Consider the following 27877-nt stretch of genomic DNA (forward strand, 5'->3'; position numbering starts at 1 on the left):
CCACCAAACTGATGATGGAGTACACACAGAATTCTTTCACTCAGTTTTCAGGAAAGTATCCACAGAATTTCCATCTAAACTCTGGGGAGAAATCCTATATATTTCCAAGGTATGTGTAGGAGGCTTCTGCCTCTGTGAAAGTTTGTGTAGCTTTTATAGTTTGTAAAGTGAAGTGTCTCTCAGTCAGGAATTCCAGCTTATCTCCCCACATCTTATTCTCAAGGCCAGTTGTTTATTGGGAATTCCACCCACCAGAGAGAAATAACCTACTAGCTAGGCAAGCTAGCCTGTGTTATCTCATCAGTTCATGTGGGGGAGGAGAATATCTGGAGCTATTGCACCATCTGATGGATAGAGCAGATAAGCTCTGCTGTGGTATGGGGGAAGTCCTGCCCCAGGAGTTGAAGACAGTGAGAAGGTTCCCAGTTTTCTCCAGGGTGAAAGGCGAAAAGGACCCTTCTTTTCTCCAGGTTGAAACCCCCATATCCCTCAGCCACTCCTCATGTTCCAGACCCTTCTCCATTCCCTTCTCTACATGGTCCAACTCCTCAATGTCCTTGTCAGAGTAAGGGGCCTAGAACTGCCACCAGGACTGGATGTGCCTCAGCAGGGCCCAGCACTGTGAGATGGTCACTGCCCTGGTCCTTTTGGACACACCACTGCTGACACAGGTGAAGTACCCTTTTGCCCATCTGGGCACACCTGGGCACACCTAGGATCATGTTTAGCCACTCTCAATCCCTTCATAGTTTTCAAGCCGCAAAGGTGATAGAATCATCATGAAACTGCTGTTGTCAGACCCCAGCTCTGTGTTTCCATGCACACTACAGGTTAATAGCAAACAGCTTTTGAATTTGTTATAGATGAGTAATGGGATGATTGGCTCTCAAAATTAAGGGAATAATATTGTGTGTATGTTAAGAGAAGCTTTACTGATGTACAGTTATGTTATTGTGGTTTGTTGTTCAGATGTCCTCTATTCTCCCCATAGTTCCCTCCCCCCCACCCCGGTATTGTTGCTACCAGACAGCCTGAGTTGTCCAAGACCTGTGGAGGGAAGGCAGGAAGGCATGTACCCGAGCCCCTTGCATAGGGCAGTTGGGAATGGGGAAGGGCGGCACACCATGACAACACCTGACCTCCAATCAAGTTGCAAGAAAGTCTCCACCAATGAATAGCGAAGAAGACTTGTCTGGCAGACCTTGGGGGAGGCAGGGTTGTCTAATGCAACCCCCAGGGGCATAAAAGACAGAGCAGACATTTTGCAGATGAGCACATGGCGGCTGGTCATGCACTTCCAGTGCACTGTTATTTTTCCTTATTCAGTCCTTTGTTGTATTTTGTTAAGGTTTAATAAACCTTTGAAATTTTTAAAAGTGAGTGGTGGTTTCTCACACATTGAATGGACTATAGTATTTAATATATGTATGGAAAGAGGAACAAGGAAAATTGGAAAAGAATGACCTTATGATGATGACCCAAGGTCTGCAAGGAAGATGTGTAATCAAAGTATTGCAATGGGATCAAGCTTTCTGACTGGTGAAGTTCAATATTGTGTTTATTTTTAAATATTCTCAATAATTTCATTTTTCTTAAAGCTGCCATGGTCTTTTTTGAGAGTGTGAACCCAATCTTGCTCTGAGAACTGCTGTGTGGCAAGCACATTTCTCTCTCTCTCAGGATTTTTATAAAGGTGCACAGAGAGAAGTGAAAGAGAAAACAATTTCTATTTCTGCTCCTTGTTTTTCTCTTGTAGAATGTGTTTGGAGAATTGTTTACCTGCAGCAAATGCCTGGTTAGATCATGGTGGATTGTTTGGGGCCTGCTGGCCAATCAGATCCACCTGTGTCTGGACTCTGGAGAACAGGGTCACGAGTTGTGAGTTAGTTAGATATGATAACTAAAGAGAGTAGCATGTAGTTTTTAGTATCCTCTTTTATGTAGTATATTAATGTATCATAGCATAATTATAATAAAGAAATCATTCAGTCTTCTGAAATAAGTCAGACATCATCATTCTTCCCATTGGGTTCGCAGACATCTACAACACTGCTGCCCATAGAGGCCCTGCACGTTTGTGGACATTTCTGCATAAAACCTTTCAAAGTGTGTTGGGAAGGATGAAAGTTTGACAAGAAAGTCTCACAGATATGTATACTTGGCAGAAAGATTTTTGAATGTAGAATCTGAAGAATGAATAGAAATGAAAGCAAATTTTGATACAGAGGAAAAGAACTGCTGAGCCTGTTTTACTGGATAACTAAGAAGGCAAAGAGTATGTTAGAAGGAGTTTTTATGGCTTAGAGCAAAGGATAAACCCACCTCAAAAAATGTTTTTACAAAGCAGAAAGATTTCACGGCAAACAAGTCTGTCGATGTTGCAAGTAGAAAAAAGGTCTCAGAATTTTCCACTGCAAGAAAACTGAAAAACAACTTCTAGCTTAAACGGTAACATACTAACTTTCAGTGATTGGAGAATAGTAACATGAATATGGTAATTATAGTAGTTATGATAGGCTTTAGGTAAAAGTAAAGGTACAGATTGGCTCTTCTGTATTAAGATGCTCAGTAAAGAAAAGTATATAATGGATTGTAACCAAAATTAAAGGGTCTTCAGGCTTGTCTGCAGGTGGAGCTGACAGCTGTTCGCACAGGCTCTGTCACCCACGACCCTGGACTGCTGTAACAACTTGGATACAACAAACTGCATTTTGAAGAGCTGCCTGGAGTCCCACATCTCTCATTCAGGCTTTTACTAATGGTGCCCACATTTTAGTTGGCAAACTCGGACTTACTGGCAGTAAGAGACCTCCCGGTGAACTCAGAAGGAAGGGGCTGCAAGGATCAGGCACCTGGAAAGAAGGTGACCAGGGACCGGACAGGCGTTGCTGCTGAACAGTACCTGGATCGGAGCCTCAATGTGTAGTGACATGCGGAGCCAGACTCTAAAACTCAAAGACAGAGTGAGTTTTAAAGTAGGTATGTTTATTCAGCCAGACGCATGTGGGGCATTTCCCCAAATACATGCGTGCCCCTTGCTTACACACGTGTTCTTTTATCCCTTGGAGTGTTACATATGCATTAAGTTTCTTCATGGGTCATTTCCTGGCTCCCCTCCCTCTCTGCTCTGTATGCTAATCAGCTTGTCGGTCCTCTGCGCCTGCGCAGCTGTCTCTGGTGGTCGTCCCAGGCTTCGGGGGTTGTAAAAGGGATGAAGTAAGAATGGTCTTCTTCAGGCTGATTTTTCGACCCCACTGCTTTGCACATGCCCATTGATTCCTTGGCCACGGTCCAAGCCAGGGGTCAGGATCCGTCTGTTTCCAGAACATAAGGAGCCCCATTTTTCAGTTGTCTTTACACCCTGTATCCTGTTTTTCATATACATTCTTCCTCCTTATCAGGTCTCTCCTTGCTGCTCTGCACGTAGTCTCTTCCTTTCCCATAGGCCAGGATACGGTATATTCTCACGTAACCTAAGGATGTGGCCCTAAGCAATATCCATTATTTTATATGCCTATTACTATTCAATACCTTCTAATTTCTATGATTAATATCTTCTAGTTCTAACCCCATGTTTCAGTAGCACCTACTGCATAGCTGGACAGCAGGTGAGCACCGGTAATAATGGGGCAGAATAGGTCTGTCACTCAGAGAGATGTGTATCACCGTTTAAAATCTTTGATTAAATCCAGCCTAAGTAAATTACCAAAAACAGAACTTAAAAATCTTCTAGCATGGACTGAGATCAACTTCCCAAGTGCCATCCGACGGCTGTCTATACCAGAGACTATTGGAACTCCGTCGGGGTCAAATTATATAATGCTATTTCTCACCCCGACAAAGCAGCAGCAGATTTAGTCCCCGCTTGCCGCGTGCTTTTACAAATCTTTGCGGCTGAATCGCCGCCGCCGCCGCACCCTTTCCCCCCTCCCATTCCACCTGAACCCTCCGCGCCGTTCCCAGCCGTGCCGCCTCGCCCAGCCTCTTGAGCTGCGGGGAGGCGGGGGAGGGGAGAGAAGAAAACAGCAATTGCGGCTGCAGTAGCAGAGGTAAACGAATCTGAAAACTGCTCCACCTCAGAAGATAAGGCTGATCCTTTAAATCCAAGACTAAGAAATCGTGAAAAACAACCAGATTTGTTTCAAAATGACCCCAGGGACACCCCCTTGCCTAGAAAAGCGCTTTCAACCCAAAAAGAAATGCCGAGCCCCGGTAATTCCGCCGCGCTTCTTCCTGATTTGGAAGAATCCCCGCAGGGATCAGGTTTCCAGCAGCTCGGCAGTCTCAGAACGGGGGATCCCATCCCCCCTCACGAAATTAAAGAACCGGTTTTACACAAGAGCAGCCTCCACGGCTGGGCAACTGTACGTGCGCGGCGGGGCCGGCGTGGGCTCTATGGCCAAGGTGCACGGGGGCCGGCAGCGCCGCGGAGTCCGGCCCAGCCACTTCAGCCACGGCTCGGACGCCGTGGCCCGCCGGGTGCTGCAGGCACTCGAGGCACCCAAGGCAGTCGAGAAGGGAGCAGGATGGGGGCCGGAAATTGACTCCGCAGGGGCAGCGGGACCTGCATCTCATCGCCAAGCAAGTCGCCACCACCACCAAGAACCACTGAGGAAGCCAAAAAATCATCCCCCATGTTATAAACGCCAATCACTTGGTTTTTAAAATTTTAAAAGTTTAATAATAAAAAAATGGTTATAAAAATAGTAATACAATAAGAGTAATGAAAATTTAGAGTTAGGACAATTACAAGACAATAAAAAGCAAAGAATTACGGACGTCCGGATGCTTTCGGGCACTTAAGCCCAATAAGCATGCATTGTGAACAAAGGAATAATCTTTAAAAGCAGTAGCCTGTTGCATATTCATACATCTCATACATGATGCATAAATTCCTTGCAAATTAAGAACTTTTCTGGTTTTTGTCAACTTCTTCCCCTTAATCCTGGTGGTTCCATAAAGACGGAGAGAAGGTGGAAGAATGTTTGTCTTTTCCGATAAGGAGGCCGTAATTCTTTATGGGCCCCCATCATTGTCATCTCTGTGTGAAGAGTTTCTTCATTATCTCATCTCTTGCTTGAGTTAGTAAAAAAAAAAAAACCCACATACATAGGCTCTATTTAACTACAAAACTACATTTACCATACTATTAAAATGTTAATACAACACTTCTAATCAATATAACATAATACATATAGTATTCAATTTAATATTTGCGAAAAGCCAATCATAAAATATGCATTTTTCACAATCCCTCCTCTTATTCTTTATAAATCATTTGGCTTGAGCAATATTTCTTATCTAATTGCATTCTTTAGACTATGTTAGTAATCAAATTAAAGATGGGATTAAACAAGGAAGAAACATCAGAACAGTTGTAATCCTAATTTATTCCACTATCTATTCTTTAATACATTACTCCATCAGTTAGTTTTTAACATTGTTTTCCCACTTTTGGACAGGTATCTGGGTTATTTCTTTAATTCTAATGCCTGAGCGGCTTTATTTGTTATATTCTCTATGACTGCTTGGAGTCTTATAATACGATTCAGTATATAATTTGGGTTTAATACAGAGGTAGATTGCTGTGCTGATTTCACTTTTTTTTTTTTACTAATGGCCTTTTTGCCTAATCTTGGACTGTATTTCTGAAATCAAATGTAAAACAAATTAATTTCTCTCATTTTGGACATTCAATGCCCCATCTATTACCACTTTTTCTTAAGTTCCTTGTAATTCAATATTTTTCCTCATTTTTCCTGCAGGTACTCAGTTTGGATGGGTTATGACAGTGGCTGTTGACATGGGGGTGTGTAACAAAAAGGAACTTTGGTTTCTTTCCATGTAATATTTTTTTTGTAGCATTTGTGACACAATCTTGCCAGTATCACAAAAGGTAAAAGACAACAAATGAAAGACAAAAACAGGAATAACAGAGGTCTGGTATGGCTTATACCCCCACCTCCCTTGCCTATGGAGTTGCTTTCCATAGCAGGTATGTGTGATCTTCTCGGTGGTGAGTACAGTGGTCAATCCAGGCTTGCCCTCTGTTTCCTTTGTTACTAAATATTTTTAGGCAAGTCCTTTTCAACACTCTTTAACTGAGGTTTCTTACCATTCCTCAAGTATCTCTCAGTCAACAGGCACTGATAATTCCCATCCACAAAACAAAGTTATTACCTCAGTTGCTTTGAGTTCTATCTGTATAGGGGATAGATTCAGTACTCAATACTTATTGCAATGAGAACATAGATTTTGTGAGCTCCAATACCAATTATTCTCATAATTTGAACATTTACTTATAACCCAGTTAGCGTGTCCAGCACTGGGATGAATCAAATAAAGTATACAGTATAATACTAATGGTAATTTCCCTTCTTCCCTGTACAAGTCACAGGCTAAGGCCAAAATGTGAGAACTCTGAGTAAAATAGTCTTGATCTTCCTGTTTGAAGTGGCAGTATTCCTCTCCTAAGGAGGTGCCGGAGGTGTCTGAGGGCTTATTTAGGCAGTGCTTAAAACCAGTGATGTAAGCTTTACCTTATTTCTCAGTTAGGTGTTATTTTTTTGTACTTTCCTTGGTTCATTTGGGTTTTCCTAAACCATTACCACCCAGTCCCAGTCGAAAGTCAATTTGATATCACCCGGTTTAGATGTGATAGTCCATTCTTCAAGGTTCTTCACAAGGTCTTTGATTTTGCTTTCGTGAATTCACCCTCTTTCCGTAGTTCAGATTGCTGCTTTAGTGGTACCTGGAAAGGACTTCTTAATAACACAGTGTTAAAAGAAAAACAATACTGCATTAACTTTTACCATTAGTTTTCTTCAAAACTTTCTGGGTTTAACTAAAAGCTTTTTCTACGGCTGCTTCTTCTTCTTGTATCCAGCTGTTTTAATAGCTGCAGAGGCCAATTCTTTTTGTGAGCTATAAGTAGTTAAATAGAAAGACCAGGCCAATTTTAACACGACATGAATCACATCTTTTGTTTTTTACTTTTTGGGCAACATTTAACCCATTCTTCAGAACAAAAAGCCTCCTCTTCTTAACAACAAAAACCAGAAAGAGAAAAGAGTTCTTGCTTAAACAAATAAATCACTTCGTGAAAGTCAGCTATCTCTGCCTTGATCTTATCTCTAGTGGTGGTCCCTTTCTTTTATTTATTTATTTATTTTACCAGTCTTGCATTTAACTCTGTCCTTCACCTCCCTCTCTCTTTTTCTCTCCCTTTCTTTCTCTCTCTTCGCATTTTAACATCCACATTCCAGCATCAGTCCACCTTCTAACATCAGTCCACATTCCAATGTCTCAGAGAGGTAAGTCTGCCAACCACCCCTCCTCCTTTTTCAACTTCTTTCATGCAATTCATGGCACCCTCCACCAAGGCTACAAGCCACTCACAGCTGACACAGTACTAAAACTAAAGACTTGTTTTTCTATCACAATTTTCTCCATTCACAAGCTCAAAAAGGTTATAAGAACAAGGTAAACAACAACTTACTTCCAAAGTGACTCTACTTGTACCAAAAAAGTTAAGACAATGTTAGTTAGTGTACTGCAATTTGCAACGAAGCCAAGGTTTGATTTGGGAAGGGCATCTGAGGACAGAGAGCATGAGTTTTACAAATCCATATTTTGAAGAGAGAATGGACAAAACATGAATACAGTGGGGGGGAGACAAAAAGTAAGGAATTTGTCTTTGCAATACCTTCTCTTTGACTGCTAGGAAACGCTGATCAAAGAGGCTCCTGTGGTACAAACAATAATTGGATGGAAAGAGGCACTCTTGAATTTAAGCTTTAATGTCACAATAGGAAACAGCACCTGAGCACTGCAGTGGTGAAGCACCCTGCCTGCAAACTCACTAGAGGCAAGCTACTGCTGCCACGCTGCAGGGCTACCTGCAGCACAGAAGGAATCACGACCAAGCCCTCCCTGCAGGCCTGGGTAAACCACACAAGGAACCCACAACTTCTTCATAGCTGTCTAACTCATTCCAGAAATAAAACTACAGCAAGCAGAGATTCCCCCCCACCGGTTTTTTTTTTTTTTAATGTGTGTGTGTGTGTCACACACCCACAGTGATGCTGAAAGTAACAAATTTAACAGCTTACATTAGAAGATACTGAAACCTTTTCTTCATCCAGCTTTGTGTGTTCCCATTTATATATGTAGCCATCTCCAATTCGAGGTTAAAAAAATGAGCTTTATTTTTCAAAAGTGCTATGCATGCACAACTCTAGCTGCTGTTCTAGGTGCACTGCAAGTAGTCAGCACTTCCAAAAACACAAACAAAACAAAAAACTAAAAAAGCAAAACACATTTGGGTACATGTAATAGGACTGGCTGGAAAAAAAAATGTTTCTCATTGACCTGCCAAGTAGCTGGTGTTACCTTTAGTTTAACTTTACACACTGAAAACCATGTGATTGAACAGCTTCACATCGATTCAAAATAAATTAAAAGTAAGTTTGGCTATGTCACAGCTGTAAACTAGTTCTTCAACTTTAGAGTATAGCAAGTTACAAATTTCAAGATGAAAAATCACAATGCAAATTGGAAGAAATAATTTAAACTACTTGTCTTTGCTTGCAATTTTGATCATTTCCCTTTCTTCTGGAGAAAATAGTATCTTTATTATTGACCACATTTCTTCCCAGGTATAAATGCTTGAACGTAAAAATTGGTCGAATTGTTCAGCAGTGCTTATGGGATCCTTCAAAGTCCCTTTGATTTCTTCTTTAAAATTCCTGACCTCAGAAGAAGTTAAAGGAGCATTTACAAACTCAGTTCCACCCCCTCCTATCGGGACCTCTCTTAGTGGAAACAGATCCCAGTCTTTTTCTATAGCCTTTCTCCTGTGTTGTGAGGAAGAGTCTGGAGAATGTTGTTTTCTAACTGAACTTCTCGTGTTCCTATAAGGGGCGTCCTCCAGGTGCGAGTTTTTTTTTTTTTTGGCTGCAGCTGCGGTTACCAGGGGAACGGAGCTCAGGGGAGCATGGGCAGGGTTCGCTGCCGGAACCGCCAAACGAGGGGGCATTTCTAGGGGATACCAGCCGGGAGCGTAGTTAATGGCGGCTGGGTCAGCTGTTCCCAGCAGAGGCAAAGCAGCAGCGGCGGTGCCCAGAGCAGCTGGCACGGTCAGAGTCGCTGGGGATGGGGCAGAGGAAACAGCCGCAGGAGGAGCTGCCAAGGATGGGACGGACGGGACGGACGAGGGCCCGCCAGGCGCGGCCGGCAGAGCGGCCATGGACCAGCCGGGCGGGATGGGGGCAGGGACCGGTTGGGCAGCTGCGAGCAGCGAGACGGGGACTGGTACAGAGGCTGCGGGCGGCGAAACAGGCACCGGGACAGGCGCCGGCACCGGGGCAGGCGGAGCCGAAACGAGCGGCTCGCTGGGACCTGGGACAAATGCTGGGACTGGGACAGGCGGAGCTGAAACAAGCGGCGAGCCAGGGCCCGGGACAAGCGGCTCGACTGCGAGTGGTGTGGTTCTCTCTTGTTCCACTCCCTTTTCCTTTTTACTGGTTTTCTGTCCCTTTTTTTTTTTTTTTTTTTTCCTCCAAAATCTTCCTCACATTTTCTAACAACCTAAATACTACCTTCTTTCAACTACCCATGCAAAAAATCCTTTCTCTCACAAACCATTCAACACAATACACCTCCCTCCAAAAAAAAACAAAGCTCAAAATAAACAATCCACACCACATATCTTCCACTCATTTCCATTTACTCACCTTTATCTCTCGCTCACTCTCACTCACATTCACACCCTCAAGCCTGTTAATTCATACTTCTGAACTTCACAATACTGTTACATATACTTTCATTCGTGCACACTTACTCACTTTTATTTAACTCAAAACAAACAATCTGCATTGCATATCTTTCACTCATTTCTATTTACTCACCTTTTTTTTCCACTTACTTTCTCACACACATCTACACCCTCAGGCCTGTCCATTCATACTTCTACATTTCCCTTTATTTTATTGCACAGAGGAAGGAAACATTAGCAAACCTCTTAGACTTACACAAAGGGATTTCTGTTGCCAGAGAATCGTGAATCGTGCAAGCCCCCACCCTGACCCCTTCCACCTCCCCGAGGTTTGGCTATCCCTCTTCCCTAGAGATAGCCTCAGAGTCAGGAGTTCGGACCTCCGTACCTTGCCCGATCTGGACTCCCCACACCCCCTCCCCCCGGGGGAATGGGTTAGACGACTACTTTACGCAGCCGCGGTGCTAAAAGGTCCTACGATACTGAGCCATCCTTGCTTTGGGGGCAGCCTCTCTGGGTTTCAGTACCGCTGGGCCTCTGGGAAGGGCCCTGAGTTACTCAATCCTGGGTGCTCTCGAAGGTTAATATCTCAACCCAGCAGACTTTTTCACTCAAGTTTTTGCAGGGTTTTGCCTAAGCCCCCACCCTCAGGGTACTTGTTGGTGCGGGTCCCACCATCGCATACACAACAAGTAAAGGTACCTTTTGTTTCACTTATTCAACCCTGGGTGCTCTTGAGGATTAATATATCAACCCAGCAGCAACCCTGGGTGCTCTTGAATATTAATCCCTCAACCCAGCCCATTCAATTCAATCTCCCCGGGGGGATTCTCTCACTCTTTTATCATTCGCTTAGTCTCTGTACTGGCCGCTTTTCTCGCGAAAAAGACGGAAACGCAGCATGGGAGACTACTGCACTCACTTAGCAGGTCTGGGGTAACCAGCCCGCTTCTCATTCACACACATTCATCCCCCCTTATCCACCCCATTCACACATTCATCCCCCCTTATCCACCCCATCCCAACAAATACTTTCCTATCCCTTGTCCTTGGGTCTTTGTTCTTCTTGTACACTTTGGTCTTAGGGGCTAATTACCGCGGTTTTAGGGAATCCTTTCCCTTTTCTTTGTTTTATTATCTCCTTTTGTCCATCGGATCGTAACCTGCATCTGTCAGCAGCACCAGGGGAGCAGAGCGAGGCTGCCTAATCAGGGCAGGACGCGTCTTCTCACTCTGACTCTCCTAAGGCACCGGCAGAGAGGTGTTAGGAACCATCCTCTGCTACCATTTGTTATAAACGCCAATCACTTGGTTTTTAAAATTTTAAAAACCAAGTGATTGGTGTTTATAACACCCCAGATCTCCTACTCTTGAAGCTAGCAAGGCTTCACAGAAAATTACCGATGCTCTGCAAAATAGACAAACGTATCGCTATGTTCCAGATAAGCCTTTTTTCCTTGCAGTTTTAGGAGAAACGCTGAGACTGTATGACCTCATTTTTCAATGGGACTCCTCTCAAAATGATCCTTTGTTGATAAGTGAATGGGATTTTCTTGCTCACAGGTCACCAAAGACAATCTTCACATCTTTAGAGATGATGTTATAAACGCCAATCACTTAGTTTTTAAATTTTTAAAAGTTTAATAATAATAAAATAGTTATAAAAATAGTAATTTAGAGTTAGGACAATTACAAGACAATAAAAAGCAAAGAATTACGGACGTCCGGATGCTCTCGGGCACTTAAGCCTGATAAGCATGCCTTGTGAACAAAGCAATACTCTAAAAGCAGTAGCCTGTTGCATATTCATACATCTCATACATGATGCATAAATTCCTTGCAAATTAAGAACTTTTCTGGTTTTTGTCAGCTTCTTCCCCTTAATCCTGGTGGTTCCATAAAGACGGAGAGAAGGTGGAAGAGTGTTTGTCTTTTCCGATAAGGAGGCAGTAATTCTTTATGGACCCCCATCATTGTCATCTCTGTGTGAAGAGTTTCTTCATTATCTCATCTCTTGCTTGAGTTAGTAAAAAAAAACCCCACATACATAGGTTTTATTTTAACTACAAAACTACATTTACCATACTATTAAAATGTTAATACAGCACTTCTAATCAATATAACATAATACATATAGTATTCAATTTAATATTTGCGAAAAGCCAATCATAAAATATGCATTTTTCACAATCCCTCCTCTTATTCTTTATAAATCATTTGGCTTGAGCAATATTTCTTATCTAATTGCATTCTTTAGACTATGTTAGTAATCAAATTAAAGATGGGATTAAACAAGGAAGAAACATCAGAACAGTTGTAATCCTAATTTATTCCACTATCTATTCTTCAATACATTACTCCATCAGTTAGTTTTTAACATTGTTTTCCCACTTTTGGACAGGTATCTGGGTTATTTCTTTAATTCTAATGCCTGAGCGGCTTTATTTGTTATATTCTCTATGACTGCTTGGAGTCTTATAATACGATTCAGTATATAATTTGGGTTTAATACAGAGGTAGATTGCTGTGCTAGTTTCACTTTTTTTTTTTTTACTAATGGCCTTTTCGCTTAATCTTGGACTGTATTCCTGAAATCAAATGTAAAACAAATCCATCTCTCTCATTTTGGACATTCAATGCCCCATCTATTACCACTTTTTCTTAAGTTCCTTGTAATTCAATATTTTTCCCCATTTTTTCTTGCAGGTACTCAGTTTGGATGGGTTATAACAGTGGCTGTTGACATGGGGGTGTGTAACAAAAAAGGAACTTTGGTTTCTTTCCATGTAATATTTTTTTGTAGCATTTGTGACACAATCTTGCCAGTATCTCAAAAGGTAAAAGACAACAAATGAGAGACAGAAACAGGAATAACAGAGGTCTGGTATGGCTTATACCCCCACCTCCCCTGCCTATGGAGTTGCTTCCCATAGCAGGTATGTGTGATCTTCTCGGTGGCGAGTACAGTGGTCAATCCAGGCTTGCCCTCTGTTTCCTTTGTTACTAAATATTTTTAGGCAAGTCCTTTTCAACACTTCTTAACTGAGGTTTCTTACCATTCCTCAGGTATCTCTCAGTCAGCAGGCACTGATAATTCCCATCCACAAAACAAAGTTATTACCTCAGTTGCTTTGAGTTCTATCTGTATAGGGGATAGATTCAGTACTCAATACCTATTGCAATGAGAACATAGATTTTGTGAGCTCCAATACCAATTATTCTCATAATTTGAACATTTACTTATAACCCAGTTAGCGTGTCCAGCACTGGGATGAATCAAATAAAGTATACAGTATAATACTAATGGTAATTTCCCTTCTTCCCTGTACAAGTCACAGGCTAAGGCCAAAATGTGAGAACTCTGAGTAAAATAGTCTTGATCTTCCTGTTTGAAGTGGCAGTATTCCTCTCCTAAGGAGGTGCCGGAGGTGTCTGAGGGCTTATTTAGGCAGTGCTTAAAACCAGTGATGTAAGCTTTACCTTATTTCTCAGTTAGGTGTTATTTTTTTGTACTTTCCTTGGTTCATTTGGGTTTTCCTAAACCATTACCACCCAGTCCCAGTCGAAAGTCAATTTGATATCACCCGGTTTAGATGTGATAGTCCATTCTTCAAGGTTCTTCACAAGTTCTTTGATTTTGCTTTCGTGAATTCACCTTCTTTCTGTGGTTCAGATTGCTGCTTTAGTGGTACCTGGAAAGGACTTCTTAATAACACAGTGTTAAAAGAAAGACAATACTGCATTACTTTTACCATTAGTTTTCTTCAAAACTTTCTGGGTTTAACTAAAAGCTTTTTCTACGGCTGCTTCTTCTTCTTGTATCCAGCTGTTTTAATATCTGCAGAGGCTAATTCTTCTTCCTGTGAGCTATAATTAGTTAAATAAAAAGACCGGGCCAATTTTAACACATATCACATCTCTTGCTTTTTACTTTTTGGGCAACATTTAACCCATTCTTCAGAACAAAAAGCCTCCTCTTCTTAACAACAACAAAAAAAAAAAAACAGAAAGAGAAAAGAATTCTTGCTTAAACAAATAAATCACTTCGTGAAAGTCAGCTATCTCTGCCTTGATCTTATCTCTAGTGGTGGTCCCTTTTATTTATTTATTTATTTATTTTAACAGTCTTGTGTTTAACTCTGTCTTTTGCCTCCCTGTCTCTTTTTCTCTCCCTCTCTTTTTCTCTTTTCACATTTTAACATCCACATTCCAGCATCAGTCCACCTCCTAACATCAGTCCACATTCTAATGTCTCAGAGAGGTAAGTCTGCCAATCACCCCTCCCTCTTTTTCAACTTCTTTACAAATTAAATTACTTTTGTTATGTGCGTTCTGCAAGCATGCAATTCATGGCACTCTCCACCAAGGCTACTAGCTACTCACAGCTGACACAGTACTAAAACTAAAGACTTGTTTTTCTGACACAATTTTTTTCCATTCACAAGCTCAAAAAGGTTGTAAGAACAAGGTAAACAACAACTTACTTCCAAAGTGATCCTGCTTGCACTAAAAAGTTTAAGACAATGCTAGTTAGTGCAATGCAATGTGCAACAAAGCCAAGGTTTGATTTGGGAAGGGCATCTAAGGACAGAGAGCATGAGTTTTACAAATCCATATTTTTGAAGAGAGAATGGACAAAACATGAATACGGTAGGGGGGAGACAGAAATTAAGGAATTTGTCTCTGCAATACTTTCTCTTTGACCATATGAGTTTTACAAATCCATATTTTTGAAGAGAGAATGGACAAAACATGAATACGGTAGGGGGGAGACAGAAATTAAGGAATTTGTCTCTGCAATACTTTCTCTTTGACCATTAGGAAACGCTGATCAAAGAGGCTCCTGTGGTACAAACAATAATTGGATGGAAAGAGGCACTCTTGAATTTAAGCTTTAATGTCACAATAGGAAACAGCACCTGAGCACTGCAGTGGTGAAGCACCCTGCCTGCAAACTCACTAGAGGCAAGCTACTGCTGCCACGCTGCAGGGCTACCTGCAGCACAGAAGGAATCACGACCAAGCCCTCCCTGCAGGCTTGGGTAAACCACACAAGGAACCCACAACTTCTTCATAGCTGTCTAACTCATTCCAGAAATAAAACTACAGCAAGCAGAGATTCCCCCCCACCGTTTTTTTTTTTTTAATGTGTGTTTGTCACACACCCACAGTGATGCTGAAAGTAACAAATTAACAGCTTACATTAGAAGATACTGAAACCTTTTCTTCATCCAGCTTTGTGTGTTCCCATTTATATATGTAGCCATCTCCAATTCTTAGGTTAAAAAAATGAGCTTTATTTTTCAAAAGTGCTATGCATGCACAACTCTAGCTGCTGTTCTAGGTGCACTGCAAGTAGTCAGCACTTCCAAAAACACAAACAAAACAAAAAACTAAAGAAGCAAAACACATTTGGGTACATGTAAAAGGACTGGCTGGAAGAAAAAATGTTTCTCATTGACCTGCTAAGCAGCTGGTGTTACCTTTAGTTTAACTTTACACACTGAGAACCATGTGATTGAACAGCTTCACATCGATTCAAAATAAATTAAAAGTAGGTCTGGCTATGTCATAGCCGTAAACTAGTTTCTCAACTTTAGAGTATAGCAAGTTACAAATTTCAAGATGAAAAATCACAATGCAATTTGGAAGAAATAATTTAAACTACTTGTACACAGTAATGGGAAAAGAATTAGCTGAATCAACAGCTCAATTAAGACATTTGCTCAGTATGAAGCATCCTTCCCTATTTCCTTCTCTAGCCCAAACTTCCTTGTTAATTTTTTTTTTCTTGTTACTTTTACAGTATCTTTGCTCACACTATAATATTTTGGAATATTTAACAGACAGGTTCTTTTTGCCCCTGTGTCTACTTCAAATTCTAATTCTTTTTCTTGGGGACCCACTTTTAAAGTTATCACAGACTCTAGATGGTATTTTTCCCTTAAAAAATAGAGCCTCTAATATCCCTATTCTTCTTCTTTGCTCATCTCTCAGAAGATTTTCAGATCTGTTGCTCTCTTAGGACAATCTCTCTTATAATGTCCTTTGCTCTTACAGTAAAAGCAGACATTCCTGGAATGCTCGAATGCTCCTGAGACTTGGTTTTTATTGGGGTTTTTTTTTGGGGTTTTTTTTTGGTTTTTTTTTTTTTTTTTTTTTGTTCCCCTGTCTCTACTACTGTCATACCTAGGAGGCATTTTTTTCCATTATCTGGTCAAGCACAAAGTTAATCTTTAACAAAGCTTTTCTCACATCAGTCTCAGGATCCATTCTGGAATGTTGCCTTATATTTCTCCCAAGTCTGTCCAACCATTCAGTTGGATCCTCCCCTTTCCCTTGTTGCACCTCAAAAGTCCCTTCAGCATTTTGCCCTCGAGATGATGCCCCTTTTATTCCTTTGATTATTAAATTACAATTACCAGGGGAACGGAGCTCAGGGGAGCATGGGCAGGGTTCGCTGACGGAACCGCCAAACGAGGGGGCATTTCCAGGGGATACCAGCCGGGAGCGTGGTTAATGGCGGCTGGGTCAGCTGTTCCCAGCAGAGGCGAAGCAGCAGCGGCGGTGCCCAGAGCAGCTGGCACGGTCTCAGAGTCGCTGGGGATGGGGCAGAGGAAACAGCCGCAGGAGGAGCTGTCAAGGATGGGACAGACGGGACGGACGGGACGGACGAGAGCCCGCCAGGCGCGGCCGGCAGAGCGGCCATGGACCAGCCGGGCGGGATGGGGGCAGGGGCCGGTTGGGCAGCCGCGAGCAGCGAGACGGGGACTGGTACAGAGGCTGCGGGCAGCGAAACAGGCATCGGGACAGGCGCCGGCACCGGGGCCGGCGGAGCTGAAGGGAGCAGCTCGCTGGGACCCGAAACTGGTGCTGGGGCCGCAGGCGGTGCAGGCGCGAATGGGAAGGGAGGAGGCAAAACCTGCAAAGGATCCCATTCTTTTCTTTTCCTCTTTTTTCCTCTTGCTCCCCTCCCTTCTCTTTCCCTTTTTTTTTTCCCCTTCTTGTTTTGTTTTGGGGATTTCTGATACCTTAAAGATTTCCATTTTCCTAAGATCCCCTGTCCAACACGTGGCAGATTCTCTTTCTTCTGAATTAAACGATTCTTTTGAGTTTACAAATACATTTAGAGCCTGACAAATCCATCTTTCAAAAGGACCATGTGTAGGCCAATAAACGTGGTCAGATCTTATTTCTTTTGTTTGGCCATTCAAGCATACAAAATTGTATCATCTTTACTTTGTCCTTTTTCTTGTACAAGGGTTTTTTTCCCAGTTGGCTAACATAACTCCCAGGGGACTATCTTGGGGTATCTCTGTTGATAATTTCTTACTGGATTTCTGTCCCATTTTTCAAGATCTTATCTACTCACCCCCTGCCTCTGTTCCATCTTCCTCCCCCTACCCAAATACCACTTTTCCTTCGACTACACTCTCAAAAAAAACCCTACTTTTTCTCACACCACCCCTCAACACAACACACTTTCCTCCAAGGAACTACAACAAAGCTTAAAATAAACAATCTGCATTATATATAGTTTCATTCGGCCCATTCACTCAAATTTATTTTTCACTTACTCACACACACAACAAAACAACCACAACAACAAGGTACCTTTTATTTTTCAACACACCTATTACACTTTTAGATGTCCCTGGCCAGTCCCGGTGTTCTTGGATACCCCTCAATCTGGCTGAGTTGTTCCGAACCCCAGATTCTCTCAGGTGTACCCTCACTCCGGCAAAATTTTACTCAGTCCTGGATGCTCTCCAAGATTAATATCTCAACCCAGCAGACTTTTATTCAACCCCGGGTGCTCTTGAGGATTAATATCTCAACCCAGCAGCAACCCTGGGTGCTCTTGAATATCAATCCCTCAACCCAGCCCATTCAATTCAACCTAGCAAAAAAAAAAAAAAAAAATTAAAGGCCCCTTTTTACCTTCTTATTTTCCCCAATGGATTATACCAGAAACACCCTCGGCTTCTTCTCTCCAAGGGGTCCCACTCCTTCCCCGAAACTCAATCCTGATCTTCCCCAGGGGGATTCTCTCACTCTTTTATCATTCGCTTAGTCTCTGTACTGGCCGCTTTTCTCGCGAAAAAGACGGAAACGCAGCATAAGAAACTTCGCAATCGCTTAGCAGGTCTGGGGTACCCAGCCCGTCTCTCATTCACACACATTCATCCCCCCTTATCCACCCCATCCCAACAAATACTTACCTATCCCTTGTCCTTAGGTATTTGTTCTTCGTGTACACTTTGGTCTTAGGGGCTAATTACCGCGGTTTTAGGGAATCCTTTCCCTTTTCTTTGTTTTATTATCTCCTTTTGTCCATCGGATCGTAACCTGCATCTGTCAGTAGCACCAGGGGAACAGAGCGAGGCTGCCTAATCAGGGCAGGATGCATCTCCCTCACTCTGACTCTCCTTAGGCACCGGCAGAGAGGTGTTAGGAACCATCCTCTGCTACCATTTGTTATAAACGCCAATCACTTGGTTTTTAAAATTTTAAAAGTTTAATAATAATAAAATAGTTATTAAAATAGTAATTTAGAGTTAGGACAATTACAAGACAATAAAAAGCAAAGAATTACGGACGTCCGGATGCTCTCGGGCACTTAAGCCCGATAAGCATGCCTTGTGAACAAAGCAATACTCTAAAAGCAGTAGCCTGTTGCATATTCATACATCTCATACATGATGCATAAATTCCTTGCAAATTAAGAACTTTTCTGGTTTTTGTCAGCTTCTTCCCCTTAATCCTGGTGGTTCCATAAAGACGGAGAGAAGGTGGAAGAGTGTTTGTCTTTTCCGATAAGGAGGCAGTAATTCTTTATGGACCCCCATCATTGTCATCTCTGTGTGAAGAGTTTCTTCATTATCTCATCTCTTGCTTGAGTTAGTAAAAAAAAACCCCACATACATAGGTTTTATTTTAACTACAAAACTACATTTACCATACTATTAAAATGTTAATACAGCACTTCTAATCAATATAACATAATACATATAGTATTCAATTTAATATTTGCGAAAAGCCAATCATAAAATATGCATTTTTCACAGATGACTTCTCAAATTATCATCAAAGGCAAGGCAAGGCTTCTTTCTATAGCAGGTCGCAAATTTGCAATCATCCATTTACCTATGAGTGAACCCTATTTTGATTGGGCAATGCAAATATCAGAAGATTTGCTGTATGCCTTGTTAGATTTTCTAGGTGTTTGCTCCATTCATTATCCAGCACACAAATTGATCAAAGCTAAATTATGCTACAAAGAGAAACCCTTATCAGTGAAGAACCTTTAGATGCATTTATTGTCCTCACTGATGGGTTAGGACAAACACCCAATCTAGTAGTTACATGGCGAAATAAAAATGCTAAATCCTGGGAACAAGATGTTCAAAAAGTTGAAGCGTTTCAGCTCTTTCTAGAACCTTTCAACCTAGTCACTGATTCAGCATATGTTGCTAACATTGTTAAGAGAATTGAAGGGTCTGTTTTAAAAGATGTTAGCAAAAACAAATTGTGTCTTCGGCTCACCTGTCTTTATCAAATTTTGTTACACAGAAGTAATCCTTATTTTGTTGCTCACATTAGAGGTCACTCTGGTCTCCCAGGATTTATGGCAGAAGGGAATGTGTCGGAACCCAGAATGTCCCTTGGACACTCTTGGATGTTCCGGGCCTAGGTCAAAAGCATTTGAGACCCTGGAATGCAGCCAGAAACCCCTGTGGCTTTGAACCTGATCCATGGAACAATTTACTAACTTTGCAAGAAGAACAAGAAATCACAAAAGTTTAGATATTATAGTAGAAGTAGTCACAAATTGAAAGGAAGAATTTTTGAGTGGTGTACAGGGGGGTTTTAGGCCTTGTACAGAGGGGTCTGAGTTTTGTACATGGGGGTCAGAAGTTCTAAGATGGAAGGACTTGGGCGTGCCCTGTCCTTTTTCCTTCTTCTTCCTAACCTCCATGTTCTTGGTGATGTTGGCACTCACAGATTGGTTTAGAGTAGAAAGTCATTATTCAATATAGGTGATAGGCATTGGGGAAAAACTGTAAACATCTAATACGTAATATATGATATAAAAGAGGGCACCAGCCCCCTGGGGGTCGGAGTGTGCCTTGCCTGACTGCTGAATGGACCACAGCAGCTCAGGGAGAAATCTTTTAGATAACATAAAATAAACTACCTTGAGACCAGATGACTGAAGACTACTGAGTCTTTCTTTGGAGACACGGGTTGGAGGAGAGACTTTTCCACCTTTCTGGCTCATCCCAACCAGGGGGTGAGTTCCTACAGGAATGCATGAGCTGATGCATTGGCATCAGCAGCATGTAGTGAGGGAACTGTAGGAGACACTGAAGATTCCACTTCAATGCTTTCTGCAGCTACCTCGCCTAACATTGTTGAACAACTTAAATTGAGTTATGCCTTTTTTCACCAAAATGCACAGGCACTCAGACAAGATTTTCACATTTCTCTAGAGCAAGCACAAGCCATTGTAAGGGCTTGTCCCAACTGCCAGCTTGTCCAACCTATCCCTTCAACAGGAGTCATCAACCCAAGAGGGTTGGAAAGTTTGCAGAAATGGATAACAGATGTCATAAAGTGCCTTTATTTTGGGAAGCTTAAAAATATCCATGTCTCTATTGACACATTTTCAAATGCAGTTTTTGCTTCTGTACACACAGGAGAAACAGCTAAGCATGTTTGCTAGTGTTTTTCACAAGCATTTTCCTCATTAGGTGTCCCTCAAAAAATTAAAACTGATAATGGTCCTTCAGATGCTTGACAAGAATTGGCCTAATGTTTAAATGACTGAGGTGTTTGCCATACAGAAGTGCATCTGTGCTGCTGTTTCGGGACTTGTTGCACTGGGAGCTGTTAGTGAAATGAGTTGTTCTTAATACAGCAGGGAAGTTTTGTGGGAAGAAGGATGTGGACCTATTGGAATGAGTCCAGAGGAGGCCACTAAGATGATCACAGGGCTGAAGCCCATCTGTTCTGGAGACAGGTTGGGAGAGCTGGAGGTGTTCAGACCGGACAAGAGAATCACAGAATCACTAGGTTGGAAGAGACCTTCAAAATTTTCAAGTCCAGTCCATGCCCTAACACCTCAACTAAACCATGGCACTGAGTGCCACATCCAGTCTTATTTTAAACACATCCAAGGATGGTGACTCTACCACCTCCCCCGGCAGACCATTCCAATACTTTATCACTCTTTCTGTAAAAAACTTTTTCCTAATATCCAACCTGTATTTCTGTTGGCACAATTTAAGACTGTGTCCTCTTGTTCTTTCAGTTGCTACCTGGAGAAAGAGACCACTCTACACCTCACTACAACCACCTTTCAGGAAGTTGTAGAGAGTGATAAGGTCACCTCTGAGTCTCCTCTTCTCCAGGCTAAACAACCCCAGCTCCCTCAGTCATTTCTCTCAGGGCTTGTGTTCCAAGCCCCTCACCAGCCTCGTTGCCCTCCTCTGGAGATGCTCAAGTGTCTCAACATTCTTCCCAAACTGAGGGGCCAGACCTGGACACAGCACTCAAGGTGTGGCCTCACCAGTGCCAAGTGCAGGGGAAGAATGACCTCCCTGCTCCTGCTGGCCCCAGTATTTCTGATACAGGCCAGGATGCTGTTGGCCTTCTTGGCCACCAGGGCACACTGGTGGCTCATGTTCAGTCAGCTGTCAACCAGTACCCCCAGGTCCGTTTCTGCTTGGGCACTGTCCAGCCACACCATCCCCAGCCTGTAACACTGCAGGGGGTTATTGTGGTCAAAATGCAGGACTCGGCGCTTGGACTTATTAAACTTCATCTTATTGGACTCTGCCCATCCATCCAACCCTTCCAGATCTCTCTGCAGAGCCTTCCTACCTTCCAACAGATTAACACATGCTCCCAGTTTAGTGTCATCTGCAAATTTACTAATGAAAGACTCAATACCCTCATCCATGTTGTCAATAAAAATATTGAACAGAACTGGGCCCAGCACAGACCCCTGAGGAACATCACTAGTGACTGGCCACCAGCTGGATGCAGCACCGTTCACCACCACTCTCTGGGCCCAGCCATCCAGCCAGTTCTTAACCCAGCAAAGAGTGTTCCTGTCCAAGCCGTGAACTGCCAGCTTTTCCAGGCGTATGCTGTGGTAGATGAGCCTGTGAAGCCGCTCTCCATCATTCACCAACAGTCCTGGCTCACTGGTGAGGTTCCAGATGACTGGAAGCTGGCCAATATGACGCCTATTCACAAAAAGGGTTGGAAGGAAGATCCTTCAAATGCCTTGCTGAAGTCCAAATAGACAACATCTACAGCCTTTCCTGCATCCACCAGGCAGGTGGCCTGGTCATAAAAAGAGACCAGGTTCGTCAAACATGGTCCTAAACCCATGCTGGCTAGGTCATACCCTGGCCATCCTGTAAGTGCTGCCTGATGTCACTCCGTACAAACTGTTCCATAACCTACCAGGTACTGAGGTCTGGCTTACTGGCCTATAATTACCAGGATCCTCCTTCCAACCCTTTTTGTGAGTAGGTGTCATATTGGCCAACTTCCAGTCATCTGGAACCTCACCAGTGAGCCAGGACTATTGGTGAATGATGGAGAGCAGCTTCGCAGGCTCATCTGCCAGTTCCCTCATCACCGTGGGATGGATTCTATCTGGTCCCATGTGGTATGACCCCCCTCGGGGGCACCCAAAGTCAGGGTCACCAATTGTTGCCGCAGGCCCCCAGCTGGGTAATAATTAACATTGACTCCATGGTTCAGAAGGCTAGATCAATTGCTTTATTATTATATCATCTTATAGAATATTATATTATACTTCTATTACACTATATTATAGTAGCAAGAGCTCTCACTAACTACTCACTCGAAAACCTGTGACTCTCTCTTCTGAGAGTCCCAACACAGCTGTGGATCTGATTGGTTATTGAATCCAAACACCATCACCAGAATCCAGTCAAGCAATCACCTTGGGTAAACAATCTTCACAACACATTCCACATGGGCAAAACACATGAACAGAGAGAAAAATTGTTTGATCCTTTCTCCTAACTTTCCCAGGCCAAAGCCTGGGGAAAGGAATAATAGTTCTTTATTCCCAGGCCAAAGCCTGGGAAAGAAGAGAGAACTCTCCCTGTTCCCTCTTTCACTGAACTAAGAGCTTCCATAGTCCCATAGATTTATGAGCATCCAAGCAGCTAAGCAGTTCTCTGACTGCCTCCTCTTGGATAACAGGGGGACAATTAAGAGTCTGGGGAGACCTTAGAGGCCCTGCCACTCCCTAAAGAGGCTCCAAGAGCTGGAAAGGGACTTTGAACAAGTGCCTGGAGGGACAGGACAAAATGGAATGGCTTCCCACTGCCAGAGGGCAGGGTTAGAAGGGGTATCAGGGAGAAATTCTTGGCTGTGATGGTGGTGAGGCCCTGGCACAGATTTTCCAGAGAACCTGTGACTGCCCCATGCCTGAAAGCGTTCGAGGCCAGGTTGAATGAAGCTTGAAGCAATCTGATCTAGTGGAAGGTGTCCCCTCCCGTGGCAGGGGAGTGTAGTAAGATGATCTTTGATGTTACTTTCAGCCCAGACCATTCTGTGTTTCTGTGATTCTAAGATACTAGTGTGTTCTGGAGGGTGCAAGCCTGTACAAATCCATTGCAACAGCTCCCACTCTGGAGCTAATCCATGTCCTAGATCTGCATTCAGCAGTGCCATCACACAGGTATTTGCACAGCATCTTGCACCTACTTGGCAATTGGGGATAGGCATGTGCACAAAGGGCTTTTGAGCCTCTTTCTGAGAGTCCCTCATCTGCAGCCGGTCTGGGCTCATGCCGTATGGAAACAGTCATGCATTAATCATCTTTATGTATAACAAAACCATGGACAAACTGCCTTGTGATGTTTTGCAGAATCAGGAGGTTTTGCTGCAGATACCATGCAGACCTAACTGGTATTAGAAGCTGTAGAACTAAAAGAAATTGCTTAGCGTCTCAGAGAAATACATGGTTATATATCTATGTATATCTTTATCTTGAAGCATGGCTGCTCATTCTTGTCTAGGTTTGAAAAGACAGATTACTGCTAAGGAAGGCAGGAGCCTCTCTTGAAATGGAAAATCTAAACCCCCTCCCTCCAAATTTTTATAATTTTGAAATTAAGGGCCTCTCAGGCAAAGATATGGGAGTAGGAAGAACAGTTCTTTATTAGGGAAGAATTTTTTTTTTTTTTAATGCAGTAATACAAAACAACACTGACAGAATCAGACTATGACCTGATACCCTGTTGGTCAGGGTGTTGTTAGCAGTCCAATTGAAATGGTGGTTGCAGTTGTCCAGGCGTGACAGATGTGGTTTTGTTGAAGTAGTGATCCTGTAGAAGGGTGTAGTTTTCCTCTGAAGGTCTGGTGGTGGTGTAGATGGGCCTGGTTTTCCTCTGGGAATCCAGTGGAAAAGAAAGCTGCTTTTCTAGAAGTCCAGTGGGAAAACTCTGCCTGTGGTGTTCCAAGTCTCAGATAATATCCAGGTAGGAATGCTTGGATCCTCCCTCTGGGCAGAGCTTCTCACAATGGGATGATGTAATTTTTATCAGCCATGCAGTGAGACTCAATGGCTCATTAACAGAAGATATTTCCCGAAGGGAGAATTGGTTTGTGGAAGAGATAAAGAAAACTGCCCCACCTGGATTTAACAGGTGGCCCAAATAACAGAATAAACTGCCCCATGTCTAACAGATGGCAATAGAATACACACCCCTAGCCACATCTTGCATTTGTAGCTGAAGACAATTCTCGTTCAGGAATCAACTATGGAAAAGAATCATCAAGTACAATCCATTAGCTCTAATCAGCGGAATTGATGTGCTGGCTGCAAACATCTCTGAAAGAGGATGGGAGTTAAAAAAAAAAAAAAAACAAACAAAAAAACCTCTTTTTAAATTACAGCCACCATGGCAGGAAGGAGGCATTCTTTCTCCAGCCTCCTCTGCGAAAACGGTGTGGCCAAGTGTGATGCCACACTATGAGACATGGAAGAGTTGGACAAGGACTTAGGTGTCATACAGCATTAGACTGCATCAGTCTGGGACACGATCCTACCAAAAAGGTGATTGTTAGGAAGAAATTCCTCCCTCTGAGGGTGGTGAGGAACTGGCACAGATTCCCCAGAGAAGCTGTGACTAATCCATCCCTGGAAGTATTGGACAGTGCTTGGAGCAACCTGGACTAGTGGAAGGTGTCCTTGCCTGTGGCAGGGGGTGGAACAGAATGATCTTTAATGTCTCTGTCAACCCAAACAGGTCTGTGATTGTATGATTATGCTAAAGGCACTATGGTACGGTACAAACCAGAGCAAGACCGATATTTTGCAGCCCCCAAAATCACCACTGACTTTAAGCAGAGCGCCAAGCTCTTTGTTCTTCCTTGTCCTATCCCTATGTTGGGATCCACTGGTGTGGAGGCAAGGAATAGCTCCAAGCACCCGTTGTGCAATGATAACCAGGATGTTTTGGAAGCTGATTAATAAGGTACCTGATAAACCTTCTTCTCCTGGCATCCTCACATGAAGCCAGGGCACCTTTCAGTCAAACTTAAGCTACTGGAGACCGTCCAGGGACATTTTTGATAGTTTCTCCTGCATTTTGTGATGGCATGAAGAGCAAGATGACTGGCAATGATGATATGAGCAGATGTTTAAATCTCTGCAGGATCTGATGACACAAAGGTGGACTGGCTTCTTTTCTCAGACCACCAGCTGACATCTCATCACATGCTGTCTGTACACATTCTCCCCCACACCTTGTACACACATATCCCTGTACACACAAATCTTTTACGAAATAATGCTATGGCATTGTGAGAACAGCATGGCAAAGCTCAGGCCAAGACCTCATAGGAGTGGACTGTGGGTTTATTTAGGGAAAACACACCATACAGTGGTAGCCATCACAAAGGTAGGCACCTAATTCCTTGTTAATCACTGACAGGAGTCAGAGGAAGGGGATGGCAGCTTATCCCATCGCTCCCAGGAGATCACTGACAAAAGCTGGAATGAAGTGAAAATGAAGAAAAAAAAATCAGGTAGGACCCCCACATCTTCTTAGGAGCCTTTTTCATCCATTGTAGGAATGGAGATGCCCTGGGCTAAAGGTAGGTGAGACTCCATCTCCAAAGCCAGAGCCAGACCACACTTGCAGCTCCCTCTGTGCAGAGTGTTCAGCTATACATTACCCCAGTGAGATGCAGGAAAGCTCTATTTACTCTGGCTGTTCCAGGCACTCCCTCTGCTTTGCAGGAGATGTCCTGGCACCAACCGCTCCTATCCCTAACATCTATCACCAGGGACAAGAGAATATGACAACACTGCAGGTGACAATTTAAAGGGGAGTTTTAGTGGCCTCTCACATCTTAAATCATTTTATAATCACGCACAGCTTCTGCCTGGTGGGTTCACAAGGTTCAGCTTGGCGTGTTCTCGTTTTCCTTGCCAAATGTGCTTATGATTCATGTATGTTGTGAGAGTGTTTTGAGGCCAAATGGGACAGGAGCCAAAGCAAATCCATATCAGAGTGCTGCATAAAGAGAACAATCGAAATGCATAAAAAGAAAAGTTGATCAATAAATCAAGTGCTCTAAAGGACATGAAATTCTTTAATAAAATCACTGGCATAACACAGCCAGAATCAGAAGTATTGATTTTGTGACAGGTAGAAGGGGGAGTAAAATTTGAAAGAATTTGTATTAAAAAGCTCCCAAAACCAAAAAATCCACCAGGCAGAAGTGAGCTTCTCTCACACCCATGCCCTCACTCAGAGTTGGAGAGGGACAAAGACCAAGCTTGGTGAAATGGTATCACATATGTTTGGGGTGGTAGAAAGGAGGAAAACCTCCCATGGGAGGAACACTTATTACTGAAGGAGTGATTGGTCACAAAAGGATGGGACTTAAGAGAATCCACTGTGCAACTGCCAAGATGGTATGTTCAGTTTCCTTCTGATAAATTTGGCCACTGGAGGGTAAATTAGCTCTAGGAGTACATATGAATGAATGAGAGGCTTTAGGGTAAATAAAAGGAGATTATCTATGATTGGGAGAGAGGAGCAGTGATCTGGAGAGTGCTTATAGCTCTTCTCCTGGAGCACTAAGTTCCATAGGGTTTATATGTGATGGGGCTTCAACAAGGAACTCCACAGGCCCACTTCATGGCCAGCTCCTCCTGCCAACTATGCAGTATCCTGTCATCCTATATGAGCCACTGCACTGATCCTTGCATTTCTTCCTGCAGATTCTCTGTGTTAGGCTTTCCCAGCCCTGATCCTGGATCCTGGCCAGTGTCCATACGCAACCTGTGAAGTGACATGGGTATGTCTTTCCATACTGACTTGCAAAGCCTGGTCACTTGAAAAACCCACAGTTCCAAGACTCTGGGCTTACAGGTTCCTCCTTATACTCTGAGAGGGACATTGCTCCATTGAGTAACAATGGCCACTGACAGAGTTATTACAGAAGATGACTTATTGAGAGATTAAAGGAGCTTAATTTTCCCAAACTAAGTGCAAGCCATAGGAGATTGAACAAATGACTGTATATAACTGAAAAGGGAAAAGCCAAGGGGAATGTAGTTGGAGCTTTGTCATGGCCCATATGTGTGCAAATGCCTGAGTGGGTTAGGAAATAAGACTGATTAAGGGATCGGGATATATGATACAGAGATCAGAGCTCAGTGTTTGGGCACATCTGAATGGGTTAGCGAGTTCTGAGAAACAGCTCTGCTCTTCCTGAAAACAGGAAGGAGGAGGCTGGGGGGGACGGACACCTCTTACTCTATATTACTTCCTGATAGGAGGGTGGAGCCAAGAGAGGGTCAGTCTCTTCTCACAGGGAAGAAGAGACAGGATCAGAGGAAAAGGCCTCAAGTTGTGCCAGGGCAGGTTTAAATTGGAAATTAGGGAAAAAATCTTTCCCAAAAGGGTTGTCAAGCCCTGGAACAGGCTGCCCAAGGCTGTGGTGGAGTCCTCATTACTGGAGGGATTTAACAGACATGTGGATGTGCCACCTGGGGACATGGGTTAGTGGTGGCCTTGGCAGTGCTGGTGG

The 27877-nt window shown here is 43.1% G+C and overlaps 1 protein-coding gene and 1 long non-coding RNA gene across 2 annotated transcripts; both read left to right on the forward strand.

Annotated features, from left to right (window-relative positions):
- On the forward strand, positions 1-27155 carry LOC137468734 (uncharacterized). The gene is made up of 3 exons (XR_010996167.1): positions 1-134; positions 25354-25930; positions 27066-27155. It is a non-coding gene; the product is annotated as an uncharacterized lncRNA (long non-coding RNA).
- Positions 4132-4627, forward strand: RPS19 (ribosomal protein S19). Its single transcript, XM_068178094.1, is given in 2 exon segments — positions 4132-4518; positions 4520-4627. Coding segments are annotated over 2 exon segments (465 nt in total). The 5' UTR covers positions 4132-4146; the 3' UTR covers positions 4613-4627.
- Positions 27156-27877: the final 722 nt, after the last annotated feature.

The sequence above is a fragment of the Anomalospiza imberbis genome, chromosome 2 (assembly GCF_031753505.1).
Source record: "Anomalospiza imberbis isolate Cuckoo-Finch-1a 21T00152 chromosome 2, ASM3175350v1, whole genome shotgun sequence".
Taxonomy (NCBI): Eukaryota; Metazoa; Chordata; class Aves; order Passeriformes; family Viduidae; genus Anomalospiza; species Anomalospiza imberbis.